The 22,061-nt window shown below is 32.8% G+C and overlaps 1 protein-coding gene and 1 long non-coding RNA gene across 2 annotated transcripts in view; both read right to left on the bottom strand.

The window, feature by feature from the left end:
* Nucleotides 1-699: 699 nt before the first annotated feature.
* LOC109166978 (abietadienol/abietadienal oxidase) overlaps nt 700-22,061 on the bottom strand; it is a 28,575-nt gene continuing 7,213 nt past the window's right edge. The window contains exons 3-10 of the mRNA XM_019315878.1: nt 19,271-19,420; nt 18,184-18,423; nt 14,648-14,737; nt 13,928-14,006; nt 9,439-9,461; nt 5,888-5,986; nt 5,203-5,330; nt 700-787 (exon numbers count right to left, since the gene is read on the bottom strand). Of these exons, the coding sequence (XP_019171423.1) occupies nt 700-787; nt 5,203-5,330; nt 5,888-5,986; nt 9,439-9,461; nt 13,928-14,006; nt 14,648-14,737; nt 18,184-18,423; nt 19,271-19,420 (897 nt within the window). The remainder of the gene's footprint in view (nt 788-5,202; nt 5,331-5,887; nt 5,987-9,438; nt 9,462-13,927; nt 14,007-14,647; nt 14,738-18,183; nt 18,424-19,270; nt 19,421-22,061) is intronic.
* Nucleotides 8,340-8,720, bottom strand: LOC109166991. Its single transcript, XR_002051763.1, has 2 exons — nt 8,506-8,720; nt 8,340-8,371 (listed from the first exon to the last, which is right to left on the bottom strand). It is a non-coding gene; the product is annotated as an uncharacterized LOC109166991 (long non-coding RNA).

Here is a 22,061-nt window from a genome sequence, read left to right as displayed (position 1 = left end):
GGGAACTTAAGACTCAGTTGTGATAATTCTAAAAACTGTTGTAACTTCTAAAAACGATTATTGACTAAACTACTGCATATGAAAATATTTTACATACTAAAACCTCAAGTTATTCCGTTGGTGAATTTCTCATAAAAGCAACCTGGGAAATTTGACATCATTTTGTATCTCAAAAATTTTGGTTTGATTACCTTTGTTGCTTAGTAAAGAAAATTGAAAATTGATAGAATAGTGTGTTTCACACGTCTGAAGACAATGATGAAGTGTTTGTTTGTTTGTGTTAAGTTTTAAATTTGTTATTATACGAGAGTCAGGTTCCTAACAAGTCATACTAAAGTTATTGAAATGATTTTAGAATTGAACAATCATAAAATAAGATGTTAAGAAGTGAAAAATAATGTTGTGAAAATGGTTTTTATTATTATTATTATTATTATTATTATTATTATTATTATTATTTATAAATGATATTTTGCAAACCAATATTTTATTGATATTTTGCAAACCAACATAAATATTTTTAAAATGAATAATTATAATGTATGGATGGTATAATAAATTAATTGGATAAGTCTTTATTTACGATTCACAATGTTGAAGAATATATAGATATACCCATTCAAATTGAGACTCAAACCCACCATCCCCACATAGATAGAAAAATAACTTGGTACCAATAAATTACAAGGTTCTTGGTATTCAAATTCTAGTTAATTGAACTTGAAAACCATTCACCAATCTTGCTGATGGAAAGAATGACATGCGGTCTTCCTTCACTTGATCCCACCTAAAATAATAGGACAAAATAAGTAAAGGAATAAGGGTAAAATAGGCCATTGAACTATACACGATAATGCAATTAGGCTATTGAACCTAAAAAGCTTATAATTGGGTGTCTAAACTAGGACAAATTATATTATGCACCGCGGTGCATAATGGATTATGCACCGCGCGTCTTTTTTTTTTAAATGAAAATAAACAGTGTTAGTTTCCGCCGTTTCGCACCCTTTTGCAAAAAGTAACTCTGTTATACAGTGTCATTTTGTATACACTGCAGTTTCAGTTCAACACAACTACAGTTTCATTTCGATATAACTATAGTTTCATTTGATATTTATAGACTCAAATATGTGAAATGTTATTTAATTTTATTTTATATACACTATAGTTTCATTAAAACACAACTACATGATTATTTTGATATAATTACAGCTTCATTGTACAATATACACTCAAATAAGTGAAATGTTATTCAGTTTCATTTTATATACACTATAGTTTCATTTCACTATAACTACAGTATCATTTTGATATAACTGCAGTGTCGGTTTAGATATATTATAGTGTCAGTTGGTGTTTAATTCACCAAACAAGCGGACTCCGTTAACTCTAACGGCGGGCCGTTTCTTCACTTAAAGAAACGGCGCCGTTTTTGACCGCGGTGCACATGCACCACGGTCTATAATATAACGACTGCTAAACTAACCAATTTCATTCAATTCCTCAAATTTGCAGGTTTCCAACAGGTTATCCCAAATTATTAAATTATTTTTAAAAAAAATAAATTTAAAAAATAATTAATTAAAATTAAAAAATAAATAAATAAATAATAAGACTTCCGGTCGGAGACGAAGAAACCTTCTTCGTCTCCAGCCGGTTTCTTCGTCTCCGGCCATGGCGACGAAGAAATCGGTCGGAGACGAAGAAGGTTTCTTCCTCTCCGACCAGAAGTTCCGTTTTTTTTTTTAATAATTATTTTTTAAAATTTAAAATTTATTTTTTTAAAAAAAAATTAAGAGTAAATACCCAAAATGGTCCTTCGACTATAGCTAAATTCACAAATTTGTCATCGACTTTCAATTTCAACCAATTAAGTCCTTAACTTTGCAATTTTAACACAATTTGGTCCTCTATCTATTTGACCGTTTGTTGATTGTGATTTTTGAGGATATATATGTAATTTCATGGTCCATCGTCGGGTTTTTAAGGTTCTGGTTGCATTTTTAGACCGCACTGTTACATTTGAATCCACTGCCGAAAGCAATCTATCATCCGGTCGCCTTTTTTCATCCTCCCTTTAGATTCAATGTAGTTGAGTTCGTACCAGAGCGAAGAAGACGACGTGTTTCTGAACCGGTGCAACGTCATCCTGGAGGCCTCTACGTGCTCCAACGAGAGCTGAAGGTTCTTCTGGAGATCGTCGATCACGGTCAACAAATGGTTAAATAGATGGAGGACCAAATGGTGTCAAAATTGCAAAGTTAAGGACTTAATTGGTTGAAATTGAAAGTCGAGGATCAATTTGTGAATTTAGCTATAGTCGAGGGACCATTTTAGGTATTTACTCAAAAATTAATTTGGGTTGACTTGTTGGAACCCTACCAATTGGAAGAATTGTATGAAATTGGTTAGTTTAGGGACTCAATTGTAAGTTTCTTTTAGGTTCAGTGACCTAATTGCATTATTGAGTGCACTTCGATGACCTATTTGACCCTTAATATCATATGAATTTTATTAAAAGTTTTAATATTTTGATTAAATTATAATTGACTAATCTCATCTCATCTTTATAAAATTGAAGTGAAGCGCAATGTCAAACCATGTTATAAACATTTCATTAAACTCAATTGCCAATATCACTATAATTTATTAGAGTTATAGTTAATTGCGCTCTTAATCCATTATTACATTTTGTCATCACGTATTATATTTGTCATATTTGGTGCTATTTTACTTTTTTAAAAAAAATTTGGTCACATTTAGGCCTTGTTTGGTAAAATAGTTAGCTTATCAGCCAATTTTGGTTTATTTGACCACTATTAATTGTTTGGCTCAGTTAAAAAATCAATATAAGTGTTTGGTTAATTAGCCTTTTGTAACTTCAAAATGCTAAAATTTAAAAAACTGTTTAAAGCAACTCTTTCAATTAGCTTTTTGATAAATGAAATTATACTAAACAGTTCTAAGCTAACAACTAATTTACCAAACATTTTTTTACAATCATCTAATGTTATCAACTAGTTATACCCTCTAAGTAACCCAATCTGCTAACAGCTAACAACCCTTTACCAAACAGCGCCTTAGCCTTTTGACTAAGACCCTGTTTCGTAAAATATTAGCCTATCAGCCAATTTTGGCTTATTTGACCACTATTAATTGTTTGACTTTGTTAAAAAAAAATTAACTCCAAAAAGCTAAAATAAAAAAAGCTGCTCAAAGTAATTTTTTCAATTAGCTTTTTGAGAAAAGAAATTATACCAAACAGCTATCAACTAACAGATAATTTACCAAACATCTTTCTACAATCAGCTAATGTTATCAACTAATTATACCCTCTAATTAACCCAATCAGTTAACCGCTAACAGCCATTTACCAAACAAGACCTGAATTTTGGATAAAAGATGACTACAATTCATAATATTTTCAATTCAAAATCATACATACTTGAGCATCTAAATACTTTTTTAATGCATGATTTTGAACTTGAAATGCGATGCATTTGATTATTTTCTTTTGATGATTTAGTTGAAAGGACAAAATATTGGGAAAAAAAAAAAAGTCTTGCACCAAATGTGGTAACAATAATACTTGAGTGCCAAATAGCATGTGACATAGTTGGACCAAAAATTAAAATAACTTAATTAGTTATCATTTAAATGGCGACTCAAGTTCAATTCTTATTAATAATTATAATTAATTAATAGAGTTTATTTTACTTTTGAGTGGTATTGACTTTAAATATATTCGGTTTTCATCGAAAACTATAAAATCGCATCCTAGCTACTATATTTGAGGCCAATTTGAAGTAAAATATGAATATTTTTTAAAGTCAATGCCCATAAATAGAACTAAAGCCGTCAAAACGGGCGGTTGACGAATTAGACCCGTTAAGCCCGATTTTTAGTCAAGTTGGGCCAAATTTTTCATTGACCCGATCTGTTAGCCGATAGAGGATAACCGGGTGGTCATATAACCTGCCACCCCACCCCATATTTATTTAAATATACTTTGTTTTAGTTTAAATGGGCATTGACAACCAGGATTATGTGGTCTAATGGTACCTGGGTTGGACTTTCATTTGGAAGGTTGTGAGTTCAAGCTTCAGTGGAGGCGTTATTGGCTCTTTGTGTTTCGGTAGGTAAAAGATTGTTTATAGTAAGAATTGAATTCCTAACATCTCATCTCAATTGATCTAAACCTAATAAAAGCAACTATGCTGGAAGCATTTGTTAAACTTTCACACATACACACACACACACATATAACTTAGTCTTAATATATTTATTACAAGTATTATTCAATATGATTAATTGTAACTTTATATAAATATTAATATAATTATATAGTTAATATAAATTTTATTTATTACATAAAATATATAAATTTATGAACTATACATTTTATAACTTAATAATATTATAATTATAAAATATACATAAAAATTATATTAGTGTTAAATATATAAGTTAAATAAACTATAATTATATTACAAATTACAAATTAAAATCTAATTATCTAAATATACGTTATATATAAGTACACATGAAACTTGTTTAAAAGGTTTAATGTGTTGGATTGGTAGAGGCTTAGGTAATTATTCTTCACTCTAAGGTTAGAAGTTTGAATCTTAGATTATATCAAAACAGATTAATATTTTAAAATAATTGTATTAATTAAGTTATTATTAAAAAAAAAAAAAAAAAAAAGAAAGTGGACTGGCAGGCTGGCCTCTTTAGCTCTACAGCCCACTCATACTTGGGTTGGGCTTAACTCCCCAACCCGGTTTCAAAAGGAGTCGGACCGATTATCCATCACGTTTTCTTCCTAGTTCATTCGTATGAGCTCATCTAAACTAAAAGTTTTGCTATAATTAAAAGACTAAAAATAAAATAATTTATTACCCAATAATTAATAGGAGGTAATTATATGAGATCTACTCGATTAAATGGCATGATTACTCTATTAGGAAAAGACCTCATACTTAATATGACTATGATGTTGTGGAATTGCTATTCATGTTTCTTTAAAGTCAAATAATAAAACTACAAATTAATTATAAAAAAAAAAGGGGGGAAATATGCAGAAATTGTGATGCATGTCCAATAATGTTTATTCAAATGTTCATTTCATTGATGCGTGATATTCATAAATGTGAGGCAGAAATAAAAATGCCAAGCAAGATTGATGGAAAGAAGGCATACTTGTAAGTGGTAACGAAGTAATGGAGAAAGAGTGCAACTTGAAGGCGAGCCAACTCAGCACCGGGACAAAAGCGGGCTCCACCCCCAAAGGGAGTGAAATATGGACTATTTTTCCAATTTCTCATCTCCTTTAAAAAAGAAAAAAAAAAACATAGAAAATAGTTAGTTATTGAATACTAGAGGGGAAATGACATCATTTAATATCTAAAGTTTTGATTTTGTCCGACTATATCTTAAACCATATGAAAAAGGTAAATCTTGAGTTGCTCAAATAATTCTATATCAAAGACTATTTGAATTCCCACTATTATATGATGTAACATTGATATATATGTCATTCTTTCCAAAAGGTTGAATCCCAACCCTAAAGGCCCTTGATATATATGTCATGAACTGTGTTAGAGTTGGATTAAAAAATTACTTCATAGACAATCGATAGATGAAAAGTGGTAACATGTATAATTAAAACAAGCAGAAAAATGTTATTTTCTTACCATTCATAAACAAAAAAATGTCATTTTCTCAATGGTTCAAAGTTAATATAACTTCTCCCAAATATAACTTTGAACGAAATATAATAATTAATTATTATATGATGCTATAAATGTCATGAACTCTTATGTTATTTAATTTTTTTGTATTTAATTATTACTATTAAAGGACAGATACTATTTTGGAAGCTAACCTGATTCTCAGGAACCATCCATCTCCAAGGGTTGAAAGTGAGAGGCTCAGGGTATATGTCGTCATTCAAATGGACTGCTGAGAGGAATGGAACCACAAACACTACAAGAAAAATGCACATAGACAACGGTTATTAACCGTTGTCGTAGGGGTATAGTTTCTGTTGTTGAAGCCGGTGTTGTTGTAAGTCCCGCGCATAGACAACGGTTTTTTAACCGTTGTCTTTTCTAGAAACAACAACGGTTTTTTAACCGTTGTCTATTAAGTGTTGTTGAAGCCGGTGTTGTTGTAAGTCACGCACATAGACAACGGTTAATAACCGTTGTCTTTTCTAGAAACGACAACGGTTTTTTAACCGTTGTCTATTAAGTGTTGTTGAAACCGGTGTTGTTAAAAGTCATGCAATAGACAACGGTTATTAACCGTTGTCTTTTCTACCAACGACAACGGTTTTTTAACCGTTGTCTATTAAGTGTTGTTGAAATCGGTGTTGTTAAAAGTCACGCAATAGACAACGGTTATTAACCGTTGTCTTTTCTACCAACGACAACGGTTTTTTAACCGTTGTCTATTAAGTGTTGTTGAAACCGGTGTTGTTAAAAGTCACGCAATAGACAACGGTTATTAACCGTTGTCTTTTCTACCAACGACAACGGTTTTTTAACCGTTGTCTATTAAGTGTTGTTGAAACCGGTGTTGTTAAAAGTCACGCAATAGACAACGGTTAATAACCGTTGTCTTTTCTACCAACGACAACGGTTTTTTAACCGTTGTCTATTAAGCGTTGTTAAAACCAGTGTTGTTAAAAGTCACGTACATAGACAACGGTTTTTAACTGTTGTCTTTTCTTTAAAAGACAACAGTTATAAACCGTTGTCTATTGTGTGTTGTTGAAATCGCTTTTGTCACACCCATAAACTGTTGTCTTTTGTAGAAAAGTCAACGGTTTATAATTGTTGTCTATTGTAAAATAGACAACGGTTTTTAACCGTTTTTCACCTGCTTAAATTATAATCGTATAAAAAAAAAACAATTTATCCATTCACCATATGTTGCAAAGTGTAGTTACATAATTGTGCACAAGCTAATAAGGTTCAAAATAACAAGTCAAAAGACTTCCATGACCAATTCTAATTATCATCCAAGTCATAATACTACTACACAAAAAAACAATTCCCCGAACCAATTCAAGTCCAAATGATCACAACGTTCGAATGACCAAATCATACCTACTCTATGTGACTTGATAGAATATCGGCCCATTCAGATCGCACCAGATCAATAACCGCTTTGTCATAATCAACTTGTTGAAACTACATGTAAAAAGTAAGAAAATAAATTAGTATAGATATAAATAATTTGCAATGAAATGAAACTGCCCTCTTACTCTCACCACATTCATACTCAAGGTGTTCATAACAAGATAATGAGTTCCCTAAAGAGAATCATAACAAGTGTAGCCAACAAGTAAAGAAAGACACTTGAAAAAAGCAATACAAATGCACTCCCAAAAAAAAATGTTAACAAATCAGATACACAGGATTCAGGTTCTTGTCTTAGCCTTCAAGTCTTTGAGAGATTATTAGACACCCAAATTTGATAAACAATTCAGATAAAATCTCATGAGAATATAATGCATGAAACTTAAACACAAACGACAAAGAAATCCCTTATTAATTACAAAACATCAAGCACTAAAATGCCCAAAATTTCGAGCTTTCACATGCATTCTACACCCAAATTTCAGAGCAACAAACTTATATATTCTAAAAAATAAAAAATAAAAATCAAATTTATCATCAATAACTGTCCAAATCAAGTGAAAAAGAGAGAGGCTTAAACCCAAGCTAACAAAGCATTAAAAACCTAGAACCATTCTGCAATTAAATAACAGCAAGAAACAAGGAAGAGAGAGTAGAAATGGAATGTAATACCAGTGCTTGAACAGAATTTTTATCATCGAAGTCTGGAGCATCAAATGCATCATATTTCCACTTTGAAACATTCAAATCAGAATAATTTTAAACACGAAATAGAAATGAAATGTATTACCAGTGCTTGAGCAGAATCTTTATCATCAATGTCCGGCATGTTCTTATGGTTTGCAAGCAGGAGTGAGCATTGATTTGTTGGTCAACTTGTTGATGTATTGCATCATCATCAACCTCAAACTTGTTTGCAGTGAGTAGCAGTTCTGACATGTCCTCTCTATGGTAAAGGTAGAGGAGAGTATCATCACTACTCTCACATTTGCACTTGTAAATTTCATTGTCTGCAAATTAAATTAAATAATTAAATTAGCTGCATGCTGCATGATCGAAATGAATGAACTAAAAGAAAAAAATAGACTTTTCGTCGCTAAGTTATAGTATTTTGTGATAGCTAGCATGCATATAGCATACCCTTTATGGCAGTACCACGAAGCTTAACAAGTTCGTGTAGAACTGTTTTTACCATTCGTAATGGTTTGTCATCAGCTCCAGCTCTAAGTAATCCATCAAACCAAAACCCGAAGAAAATATTTAATTAATGAAGCAGAGCCAAGCATTCAGCAAGATATACCAAAATTCCAGACAAATAAGAATAATCATGCAATCTATTTACTATGTCTGTACATACCTCTTCCTGATTTCTTCCATACCAAGATCTTGTAGGTATATGTGAATGCTTTGAAGAATTCGGTGTAGGTCAACCTCATAAATGGTGCTTTGGAGAACCTATAACATATGAAAATGATTCAGAGAATTGTAAACCTCTAATACATAAAATGTATATTACTATTCCTAATACTTATATGGTTGATACCTTCCCAAGGGAAAGAATCACGTGAAGATTGCCACCTTACACTTGTGCAATACTCCTCGACTGTCTAGTCTCACTTGAGAAAACTAAAGAGAGATGTTCCGGCAATCCAAGGTGGTTCTTACCATTGGGGTATCAAACACAACTACCAAGAAAGTTTCTCATACTAATTCTAACAATACTACAAGTCAGTTCATTAAGTAACATAGATGATGAGCCTTAAACTAAATACAAGAAAAATTGATCAACATCATACAATGACAAGATCAAAGCAATTCCCATCTGAGGCAAAACCGTTGTCTTTGTAGTGTTGTGTATTCTAGTGCGCTTAAAGACAACACACAAACGACAACGGTTAAATAAAACCGTTGTCGTTTTTTAAAAAAAGAGCGCACAAAGACAACAGTTTTAAACAACCGTTGTCTTTTTAGTGTTGTGTATTCTAGTGTGCTTAAAGACAACACAGCAACGACAACGGTTAAAAAAACCGTTGTCTTTTTAAAAAAAAAAAACGCACATAGACAACGGTTTTAAAAAACCGTTGTCGTTGTGGTGTTGTCTTTTCACAATATGCACAAAGACAACACACTTATAACAACGGTTATATAAAAACCGTTGTCTTTGACAAAAATGTTGCATCAAAGACAACGGTTTTGGACCAAACTGTTGTCTTTTATACAAAAGACAACACTTTTCTTAATAACTGTTGTCTTTCTAGTGTTGTCTATGTGCACTTTTCTTGTAGTGAAAGCATCCTTTTGGAATAATATAATCTATATAACTCAAGCAAAATGCAACATATATAGTTAATTTTTAAATTTATTGACCAATATATAAAGAGAGTGTTGTGATACTTATACCCTTAAGTTCTAGGCAAATTCTCTTATGCAACCGTTTCACAAATCCTCATTCATAAGGAACGTTGAACTTTTTTTATAAGTATTACATTTTCTTAAATAAGTATTACAATTTTCATCATAAGTAATTCTTCAATTCTTAATATTACATTTTGATTTACAAATATTACATTTTTCATAAAAATCATCACATTTTTCGTCATAAGTATTGCACTTTAATTTATCTCCTAAGTAACAATTAAACAATTTGTTGAGATTAACAAGAACAAGAAACAATAATAACGGCAAAAAGGGTAAAGAAGACAAGATTTACGTGGTTCGGCAATGTGCCTACATCTACGGGAGTGAAACAATACTCTTATTCATAGTAATGGTGATTGTAGTGACACCACCCCTAAGGGATACAACCAATATATTTATAGCATCTAATCCCTGTACAAAGGGTCTACCCGTTTCACTCCTACTGCTAGTATGAAACAAACTCATATTCCTAATCCATATATGAGACAAACTCAACAATCTCCACCTTGGCGAATATGCTCTTTAGGAGAAAAGATAACTCAACAAATCTCCACCTTGACGAATATGATCTTTAGGAGAAAAGACTTATCTCACCATCTTCACCTTCACATATATGCCCTTTAGGAGAAAAGACTATCTTCACCTTTGCAAATATGCTCTTTAGGAGAAAAAGGTAACTCAACAAATCTCCACCTTGGCAAATATGTCCCTTAGGAGAAAAGACTTATCTAACCATCTCCACCTTCGCAAATATGCCCTTTAGGAGAAAAATTTTATCTCAACTATGCTCTGATACCAATTTGTTGAGATTAACAAGAACAATAAAAAATAATAATGGCAGTAAAGGGTAAAGAAGACAAAATTTACGTGGTTCGGCAATGTGCCTACATCCACGAGAGTGAAACAATTCTTATATTCATAGTGATGGTGATAGTGGTGACACAACCCCTTAGGGATACAATCAATATATTTATAGTCATCTAATCCCTATAAAGGGTTTACCCGTTTCACTCCTACTCCTAGTATGAGACAAACTCATATTCCTAATCCATATATGAGACAAACTCAACAATTTGTTGAGATTAACAAGAACAATAAATAATAATAATGGCAGTAAAGCGTAAAGAAGACAAAATTTACGTGGTTCGGCAATGTGCCTACATCCACGGGAGTGAAACAATTCTTATATTCATAGTGATGGTGATAGTGGTGACACAACCCCTTAGGGATACAACCAATATATTTATAGTCATCTAATCCCTGTATAAAGGGTTTACCCGTTTCACTCCTACTCCTAGTATGAGACAAACTCATATTCCTAATCCATATATGAGACAAACTCAACAATTTGTTGAGATTAACAAGAACAATAAATAATAATAATGGCAGTAAAGGGTAAAGAAGACAAAATTTACGTGGTTCGGCAATGTGCCTACATCCACGGGAGTGAAACAATTCTTATATTCATAGTGATGGTGATAGTGGTGACACAACCCCTTAAGGATACAACCAATATATTTATAGGCATCTAATCCCTGGATAAAGGGTCTACCCGTTTCACTCCTACTCCTAGTATGAGACAAACTCATATTCCTAATCCATATGTGAGACAAACTCAACAATCTCCACCTTGGCGAATATGCTCTTTAGGAGAAAAGATAACTCAACAAATCTCCACCTTGACGAATATGCTCTTTAGGAGAAAAGACTTGTCTCACCATCTCCACCTTCACATATATGCCCTTTAGGAGAAAAAACTATCTCCACCTTAGTGAATATGTCCTTTAGGAGAAAAGACTTATCTCACCATCTCCACCTTCACAAATATGCCCCTTAAGAGAAAACGACTTATCTCACATATACACATGGGTAGGAACAACCATGCACATCCCAACTAGCCAGCCACATGCATACGCAGCATCAAACGTTACCCAGTGCATGTACACGAACTGCTTTGTCCTAAGCCGTTCGCCCTCAGCCGTCGACTTGTTATACCAGCCGCGACTCATGCTAACTGCCCGTTCAGCTGACCTCCTGCATCTGGCCCATACCAAATCCATATCCCCTCCTGGTATCCACGCTGCCCCAACACAACAGCGCCCCTGCAAAGTCACACTAAGCCCAATGCTCCACTAACCAGCAATTAACACTGGTCATCAACATGCACCACGCAACATCAAACGTTTCCCCGTGCATGTTCACGAACTGCTTCGTCCTAAGCAATCCGTAACACCAAGCCATATTAGCTAGGGATGTCAATTTAGCCCGAACCCGATGGGCCAACCCGAAAAAAACTGAAACCGACAGGGCTATGGCCCGAACGGGCTAGCCCGATAAAACACATTAGCCCGACGAGCCCGAAACCGATTAGCCCGATGCCCGATAGGGCTAGCCCGAAATTAAAAGGGCTAGCCCGACAACCCGAACTATTGAAAACTATTCTTTATTATAGAAGTGATGTGAGACCTAACATATATGGAATAATTATTATACTTTAAAATAAATAAATAAATAAATATATATATATATATATATATATATATATATATATATATATATATATATATATAATTTAAATTAAAATTTTTAGTTTTTTAAAATATAAATCAACATTAATCTAATATTTTGACTAAAAATTGATGAGGACGGAATTCTTCGTCCCCGCTAAATTCTTCGCGGGAACGTAGATAGGGACTTTTTTAATTTTTCGTTGAGGACGGAGATGGGGAGTATACTTCCCGCCCCGTCCCATTCCGTCCCGCCCCGCTCCGTTGTCATCTTAACTCTAAATATGGGTACTCACTTTCAGTTTCTAATTTTAGTTCAGATGGTTCAACCCGCCCGATTAGCCCGACAACCCGAAGTTTAGGGTTAGGGCCAAACCGAACCCAAGAATAAAATATTAATAAACCGATTAGCCCAACAACCTGACAGGGCTAGCCCGAAATCGAGTGGGCTGGTCCGATTGACATCCCTAATATTATCCCAGCTCATACCAGCCGTGACTCATGACAAGCCCGACTCATACTAGGTCCATATCCCCTCCTGGTATCCACGCTGCCCCTAACACAACAGCGCCCTTGCAAAGTCACACTAAACCCGTGTGCCTTGCCCAATGCTCCACTAACTAGTAGTTGCCACTGGTTAGTAACACGCACCACGCAGCATCAAACGTTCCCAGTGCATGTTCACGAACCGCTTCATCCTGAAGCGTCCGTCCATAGTCCATACCAGTCGTGACTCATGCCAAGCCCAGCCCATACCAGGTCCATGTCTCATGACAAGCCCAACCCATACCAGCCGTGACTCATGCTGAGCCCCCAGTGCCATACTGGCCCATACCAGCCGTGACTCATGACAAGCCCGACCCATACCAGTGTCATACTGGCCCATACCAGTGCCATACTGGCCCATACTAGGTCCATGTACCAATTTTCCAATGCATGTTCACGAATTGCTTCGTCCCAAGTAATCCGTCACACCAGCCGTGGCTCATGGCAAGCCCGACCCCATACCGATACCAGGTCCACGACCCCTCCTGGTATCCGCGTTGCCCAACAATACAGCGCCCCTCACCACCTTCACATCTAGACTCTAGAAACGCCTAACAAGTCCAAACAATGTTCGAACTTGTTACTAGTTACCGCTAGAACATCACCTTCACTATAATAAGAGTCATCAGCTTGTACCACGTCCGTAACTTCCTGCTTCTTCAACTCCCCAAAATCAGCCTCTTCCAAATTAGTTGGCTTTTCCGCCTTCAAGGTTTTCAGAAGGCCCTGATGTGCCAACAAATCTTTTACCCTAGACCGCCATAACCCAAAATTCCCTATACCATCAAACTTTGATACCTCGAATTTTGTACTTGAACTAGCCATCTCAACTATGCTCTGATATCAATTTGTTGAGATTAACAAGAACAAGAAATCAATAATAATGGCAGTAAAGGGTAAAGAAGACAAGATTTATGTGGTTCGGCAATGTGCCTACATCCACAGGAGTGAAACAATACTCTTATTCATAGTAATGGTGATTGTAGTGACACCACCCCTTAGGGATACAACCAATATATTTATAGCATCTAATCTCTGTACAAAGGGTCTACCCGTTTCACTCCTACTCCTAGTATAAGACAAACTCATATTCCTAATCCATATATGAGACAAACTCAACACAATTTATCAATAATTAATATTACTCTTTTTATTTTTCATAAGTAACTATTCAATTCTAAATATTACATTTTAATTTAAATGTATTACATTTTTATTCAAAATATTACATTTTTTTTTTATAAGTAACAAACAATCTTACATATAACTGTCTCACGTAAATAGATGAAGATCAGATGGACAGAATACCTTGGTATTGAATGTCAACCGTGGCTTCTCTCATCAGGCAAATTGCTATCCCTCCAATTCTAAGGGTTTCATCTATCACCTGCAATCATCATTATCTCAAATTAAAGTCAATAGTCAAACACATTTATGTAATAACTCAAGTCAAACACTTGTGTTTTCTTACTTGCTTCCTTTATGTTGTAATTTGAAATTAGGCTAACGTAGGATTATTCAATTGGGCTATAATATACATAGACTGAATCACACTAAAAGATTGAATCTAACCTATTAGCTAATTTAATCCATAGCCTTGTAAACATATACGTTCTCTCTTATTTTATCAATGTGAATACTTAACACTTTACATTTGCTTGTTAATTACTTGTTATTTTGATAATGCTCCCTTAAAGTCTTGAGACCTAGCTTTCTAGTGCTCCTGCGCCCTTGTGCTTAGTCACGCATTGTTCAATTCACACATGTCATCCTTAGAGAATTACATCCCGAGTGAAGATTCTATCCTACTTAACCTATTTTAATTTCCATCCACTGCTTACTACGACTATCAACTCCCGATTAATTTTCTCCATCACTACATTTTTTTTTAATAATTAAAGGGTCATAAATCTCATGTGACAATTCAACAATTGATTTATTAACAGTAAAATAATATATTATCACTGTACTAATGTTAATATATATTAATTTATGTAGAAAGATATATATGTTAAAAGCTGAACTCACACATTGTGTCCATTGCATAGCTTTATAATCTTCCCATGTGATCATGTCATCACAAAAGCCACTTTTAGTCCTCAGACTCTCATGCTCATCCTATAAAATTTTAAAATTACAATATGTCCCTTGCATGGTGTGTTTCAACTCATAATGCAAACAATAATAATAATAATAATAATAATAATAATAATAATAATAATAATAATAATAATAATAATAATAATAATAATAATAATAATAATAATTGCTTATAAAAATTTTCAGAATAAAACAGACAATAACAAATATACATTATTTATAAGACCAATTAATCAAATCATAGGTTATAAATATAAAGAAGCTAAGAAATAATTGAGGGGATCAATCTTTTTATATATCACTTATTTATTTTTTACTACCTGATATAACTAATGTGCCTCGTATTTTCTATTTTTTGAAAAGAGACATCATAATAGACGAAATTTAAGAAAAATCTTCACGTATCTACGTGTGTAAAGGTATCACGTACAGAAAAACAAAACAAAACAAAACAAAAAATCTTTGGTTTGTGTCTAAAATTATTTTTATCTACATAATGGGACAAGTTATAAATGAATGTAAAATAAGTTATTGTTACTTTTGATCCCTCGATTATTATCCATTGATAATCATATTTGATTCATAGATATTAATTTTGTCACATTTTGATATACGAGTATGCTTTTTATGTCCCACTAATCAAATCTTTGGCAGCGACTCATGGGAAAATAAAAAATTTATTTCATCTGAGGTTGCTTCAAAGGCTGCAAAATCTTGCAGTCAAATTTAAATATACAATATTATTATCAAATTATCATTTTCTAACAAGTAGTTGTTGAAATTTGAAACAACAGGACCAAATGTGGTAATAAAAGTATATCGTGCACAAAATGTGACAAATTTAATAATTCAGGATAATTAAAATGTGAGAAGTAAATAATAGTTAATGAACTAAAAGTGACGATAACTCAAAATGTTATACTGAAAATTGTTGAATTTATTGTGAATAAGTCGATAGATCAAAATAATATATATATATATATATATATATATATATATATATATATATATATATATATATATATATATATATATATATATATACACACACACACGAAATATATGTATAACAAAATTTTGAAAATATATAATTATATATAATTCGAAAAAAATGGGATTTATAGTTTCACAAAAATAATCCCAACCACAAAACTAGTATGAAACTAGTACACAGGATTTAATTTAGAAAATTAATCCCAACTAAAACTTTGTACGAAACCATTAACTTATTTATATAAAAATAAATAAATGCAAAGAAAGGTGTTTTCAAACCTGGCGTTTTCAACCTAACGAAAATAACAATCCAAGTCGTGTGTAACACACATTTTCTTTAAAACCGATTCGCTAACTCCGGAGGGTGCTAGGAGCGTTGTAGCGTCAGTCTCTCAGGATAAAATGGATCACGACTTTAAGTTTGAGCACTCAAATAAAAGTTTTGGTAAACAAGAACAACATGCGAGCACTTTGATCATTTCCTTTTAGGGTCTGTTTGGAAACCCGAAAAATGATTTCTGGAAATCATTTTCCGAGTTTCTGGTGTTTGGCTAGACAAAAAATTGAGTGGTCAACGAAAAATGAAGAATAGTCGATGGAAAATGAGGTTAATTTTCCGGAAAATGACTTCCCCTTTTTTTGGGGGGATGTCATTTCCATCTTCTAAACACTCAAACTGGTTTACTTCCTACGCCTCCTCCTTCAACATTCAACAAAGAAAACTCCACCAACAATCCAACAACTCCTCTTCCAACAATTCTATAACCATAAAACCAAAGCCCAACACCTCCTCTTCCGGAACTGGTTTCCGATGCAGAAACCATTTTTCTAATTTCCGCATCGGAAACCAGTGGGAACTGGTTTCCATGCGGAAACCAGTTCTCTGGTTTCCCTGCGGAAACCAGTTCTCTAGTTTCCGCACAGAAACCAGTTCGGAAACCAGAGAACTGGTTTCCCTGACCAGTGGGCGGAAACCAGAGAACTGGTTTCCTTGACCAGTTCCCACTGATTTCCGATGCGAAAACCATTTTCCCTATTTCCGCATCGGAAACCAGTGGGGTTCTTGTGCTTATTTTTTCTGAAGAAGAACACAGTAGAATTCCGAAGAAGAACACAGACAAATTTAATCCCTATTTCCCACTGGTTTTCGAAGAAGAACACAGTAGAGTTCTTGTGCTTATTTGTTTTGACTGAATTATTTCTCTGTTTTTCTGAATTGTAAGTCATGAAAGATGAACACAGTAGAGTAAAAATAAAAATAATTGAAGTATACAATTTTGTTCATTTTCTGGAAAATGAACCAAACAAGCAAAGACTGTTTTCCATTGTGCATCTAAACACAAGAAAGGAAAATATTTTCTCGAAAATGACTCATTTTCCAAAAGTCATTTTCCAAAAGTCATATTCCTGCTTTCCAAACGGACCCTTAAAGGAAATGTTGGCAGAAATTTTGTAAGAAAGACGAGTTGAGAGAGATGGAGAGAAAATCAAATAAAGATTTTGAAGTTCTCAAATCAACGGCAAAACAGTTCTACCCAACATCAAGCATTTATAGCTGTAGTGAAATAAAAAGCAATTACAATGGCATTAATATATGAAATTATTTCAGATATGTAACCGCATAACCTGGGCAAATTATGTTGTGGAACCGTGTCCACTTTGCAAGGTGGACACGATTCCAAAACTGTTTATAATTATGAATATATACTTCAAAAATTATGAACATATAGTTCTATAATTTTGAACATAGAGTTGTGAACATATTTATGAATATATAGTTCTATAATTATGAATATAGAGATTCAATAATTGTGAATATGAAGTTCAAAAATTATGAATATATAGCTTTATAATTATGAACATATAGTTTAGTAATTATGAACATAGAGTTCTGTAATTGTGAATATAGAGTTCAATAATTATGAATATGAAGTTCAAAAATTATGAATATATCTTTATAATTATGAACATAGAACCGTGCCCATCTTGCAAGGTGGACACAGTTCCACAGCATAACAATTGCATAACCTGCAACACTTGGCCCGCGTACACTAGACAAGCCTTTTCATACTCATTTTGTGAGTTGATTTGCATATCCCTACGCGCAAAAGAGAGCATCTATGCTATACAATTAAATATGCCTTTAAAAGGCTATTGTATATATAGTTGTGCAAACTCACTTTACAAACCTATGTGAGACAAGTGCTTTTAAAAAGTCTTTCCACCTTCATTTTTCAACTCAAATATGTCTACTTCGAGAATCAATTTCACATTCACCCATTATCCGTTTTGAGCGTACACTACGAAAGATTCGAATCCACTTTGTCCCGACCCAAATCGAAAGTGAACCCACATATATTTATATAACAAAATAATCACTTTCTATGCCATTTATGCTAAAAATTCCAACAAAAATAATTGTGTATGTAATTAAATTAACTTTAGCTTGAAACTGAAATTTATATATGTACCTGCAATTGCTTCATGGCCGTGGAACAATGAGTGAGGAAGAAAACAGCGAAGGCCATTGTCTTGGCTGTAGTCTCGTTTCCGGCGAAAAGAAGGTTGAGGATGAAGTCGGCGAGACCATCGTCAGGAATGCTTTGTTCCTCCATGAGTCTACGGAGCAAACCGCTTCCGATTTCTTGAGAGACTTGTTTTCGGTGACTTTCAATTGTCTTGTTGATCTTTTCAATAATACTCTCCCTTGCCTATTACATTACATATTAAACAATTGATATAACATCAAGTTTGTATAGCATGTGGAAAATATTTACCAAGTCACTCAATCTCCTAAATTTTGAGGAAAATGATATTTTTTCTTATTTGGTTCCAAAAGAAGTAAAATACCTCAAATTTGAGGAAAAAGTTTTCTCCGCCAAACATTGATATTATTTTGTTTTCCTTGAAAAAGATTTTCTTTGTTCACTTGGTAGGATAATTTTTCCCTCATAGAACTATCTTAATTATCCTTATTATTATTAGGGGAAATCAATATTTTAGTCTCTCATTTGTTTCCCAGCCGTTAATGTAGTCCTTAATATTCAATTTCAATCAATTGGATCCTCAAATTGTTTAAAATTTCGTCAATTTGGTCCTTGAAAGCGTTTAATTGATGAAATTTTAAACAATTCGATGATCAAATTGGTTAAAATTGAAAACTAGGGACTATATTGACAGTTGAAAAATAATTGACAGACCAAAATGTTAATTAACTCTTATTATTTTGGCATATTTAAAGGCATATTTAAAGGCAAAATGTTAATGGACTACCCAATTAATTGACTGTAATTCATTACTTATAAAGTAAATATAATACTTTTGATGAAAAAAGTAATACTTTTTACATCAAAATGTAAAAGTATTACATTTGCTTCAAAAGTATTAAATTTTCTCTAATATGTAATAAATATTTTATTTCTAACTAATTAGTATTACATTTGCTAGTATAATATTATATTTAAATATTGATCTGATCTGTGAGGCAATCTCACATAAGTGTGACCCAGGATTGTTAAAAGAATGAATAGAATGTAGAAAGGCTTATATCTTGCATACCTTCATAGCAGTGTGGTAAGCAAAACCTGGAAAATGAATGGGAAGAGAGAGGCAACCATCGGCGAAATCGGAGAATAGCTTTGCCATCTCATCCACCTCTGACTCGCTTGACTCCCCTAGCAATTGGTTCACCATCAGGTTAATCGCCACCTGAAATTTTCACACCGTGCAATCTACATTATATTATAGGGCAATTTATATCGTGGACCAAGGTCCATATAGCATTGTTGACCCTGAATTAAACGAAATCGTTTGATATTTAAAATTTAATAGATTCTGTAGTTTCCTGCTTTTCATGTTTAACATAAATTTTAAGTTATTCTAGTTACATAATCAATACGCTTAAGGTATACAATTTCATAACACGAGGCACAAAAAATTCATAACACAAGACACATACATATATTATATATATTTACTTATTCTCAAATATGATTTATGTAGATAATATATGTCCTATAGGCACATAATATCATAATACAAGACATAAATTCATAAAATAAGACACACAATATGTTGTATGTTACACTACTACTAATCTATTTCAGGTACAAAATTCATACGCTTAAAATACATAATTGCATAACATAAGACACATAAATGTATAACACAAGATGCATACACATGTTTTTTTATTTACTTTAGCTCAGGTACAGAATTGCGTAACATATGACACAAAAGCGCAACACAAGACACAAAAACGCAAGCACAAGACACAAGAGTGCATGTTATGTTTACTTTATTTTAGGTACATAACCCATATGTTTAAGGTACAGAATTGCATAACATGAGACACAGAAACTCATAGCACAAAACACATACACATGCTTTACATCAAAGAAAAAAGAACCTGTAATGTGAATTGAATAACAAATGCTTGCCGTCAAAATTAAAATTCAAAACTATATAATTTAGGATCAGGGTTCACGGTATAACAATTGATATTATATTCCCATATCAAAATGGAATTACATAAATAGAACGCTTTGTGGGTTTAGGTCCATCTTGGGCTAAACCCAATAAGTTTGGTTAACTCATCTTATAATCGTTATATCGTGAACCATAATCCACTATGCACATTGTAAATTCTGATCCAAATTATGTATTTACAATTAACATATTATATACTTTTAATTAATTGATTATGTACCTATTGCAGTTATGATATTATGTACTATCAGATTATTTACACGTACATAATATGTTAACTGAATGTACATAATAAGTTAATTAAATGTAAGTCAATAATTTAGACTAGAGTCTACGATGTGCCCCTAATCAACGATATAATTTGCACCCATCTTACCGCGATCAAATTAAATTAGGGGTCGTTATATCGTGGACCGCGGTGTACATGCACTGCGGTCAAAACGGCACCGTTTCTTTAAGTAAAGAAACGGCGTGCCGTTAGTGTTAACAGAGCGCGCATTTTTTTGTATGTTAATTACCAACTGACACTATAGTATATTTAAATCGACACTGCCCCACGTATTATTTTTATATTATCAAATGAAACTGCAGTTATATCAAAATGATATTGTAGTTGTGGTGAAAGGAAACTGCAGTGTATATAAAATGAAACTGAATAACATTTCACATATTTGAGTGTATATTATACAATGAAGTTGTAATTATATCAAAATGATCATGTAGTTGTGTTTCAATAAAACTATAGTGTATATAAAATAAAATAACATTTTCACATATTTGAGTCTATGAATATCGAATGAAACTGTAGTTATATCGAAATGAAACTGTAGTTGTATTGAACTGAAACTGCAGTGTATACAAAATGAAACTGAATAACAGAGTTACTTTTTGCGGAAGGGTGTGAAACGGCGGAAAACAGATGCCGTTTCATTTCATTAAACAAAACGATGTCGTTTTGATGTGCGGTGCATAATCGATTATGCACCACGGTGCACGATATAATTTGCCTTTTTTTTTTTTTTTTGAAAGTCGATATAATTTGCCTTAAATTAGTTACATCCTAGAGATTTTGAGCCCACATCACTTTTGCATTAATTTTACACTTGTTATACAGTGGACCAGTCTAATATAATGCTTTTTTTTTTTTTTTTTCTTACTGTTATCATGAACCAATGACGTATCAGTCTACAATTATATATATTGTAAAATGAAGTTATAGTAGAATTAAAATGATATTTTAGTGTTGTTATAATGAAATTAGTATATTAGAAAAATAAAATTAAAAAACAGAGCTCATACAATAATGTATATTGTCAAATGAACCTGAAATATAATTAAAATGATACTTTAGGATTACTATAATGAAAGTTATGAAACTAGTGTGTAGAAAAGAAATTTAAAAACATAGCTTATACAATAACATATATTGTCAAATGAATCTGAAGTGTAATTAAAATGATACTTCAACGTTACTATAATGAAACTAGTGTGCGTGAAAAAATGAAACTAGAAAATAGAGCTCATGCAATAACATTTATCGTCAAATGAACCTGGAAGTGTAAATACTTACGGATTTCAATAATTTATATACAAAAATTTATTACTCCATAGTAAATTAGGCAAATTATGTTGTGCATCCGTGTGCACTATGCATGGTGCACACGGATGTAAAAACGGCGTCGTTTTACTTTAAAAAAAAAAAACATTTTCGATTGCCGTTAGTTACGTAAATATATGTTCATAATTTTATAATTTCACATTATGAAGTTATGGATGTGTAGTTATGCAATTCTGGATGTATAGTTATGAAGTTATTGATGTGTAGTTATGCATGCAATTCTGAATGTATAGTTATGAAGTT

Source organism: Ipomoea nil, unplaced genomic scaffold, assembly GCF_001879475.1.
Source record: "Ipomoea nil cultivar Tokyo-kokei standard unplaced genomic scaffold, Asagao_1.1 scaffold3142, whole genome shotgun sequence".
NCBI lineage: Eukaryota > Viridiplantae > Streptophyta > Magnoliopsida > Solanales > Convolvulaceae > Ipomoea > Ipomoea nil.
This window is presented reverse-complemented; position numbering and strand designations above follow the sequence as displayed.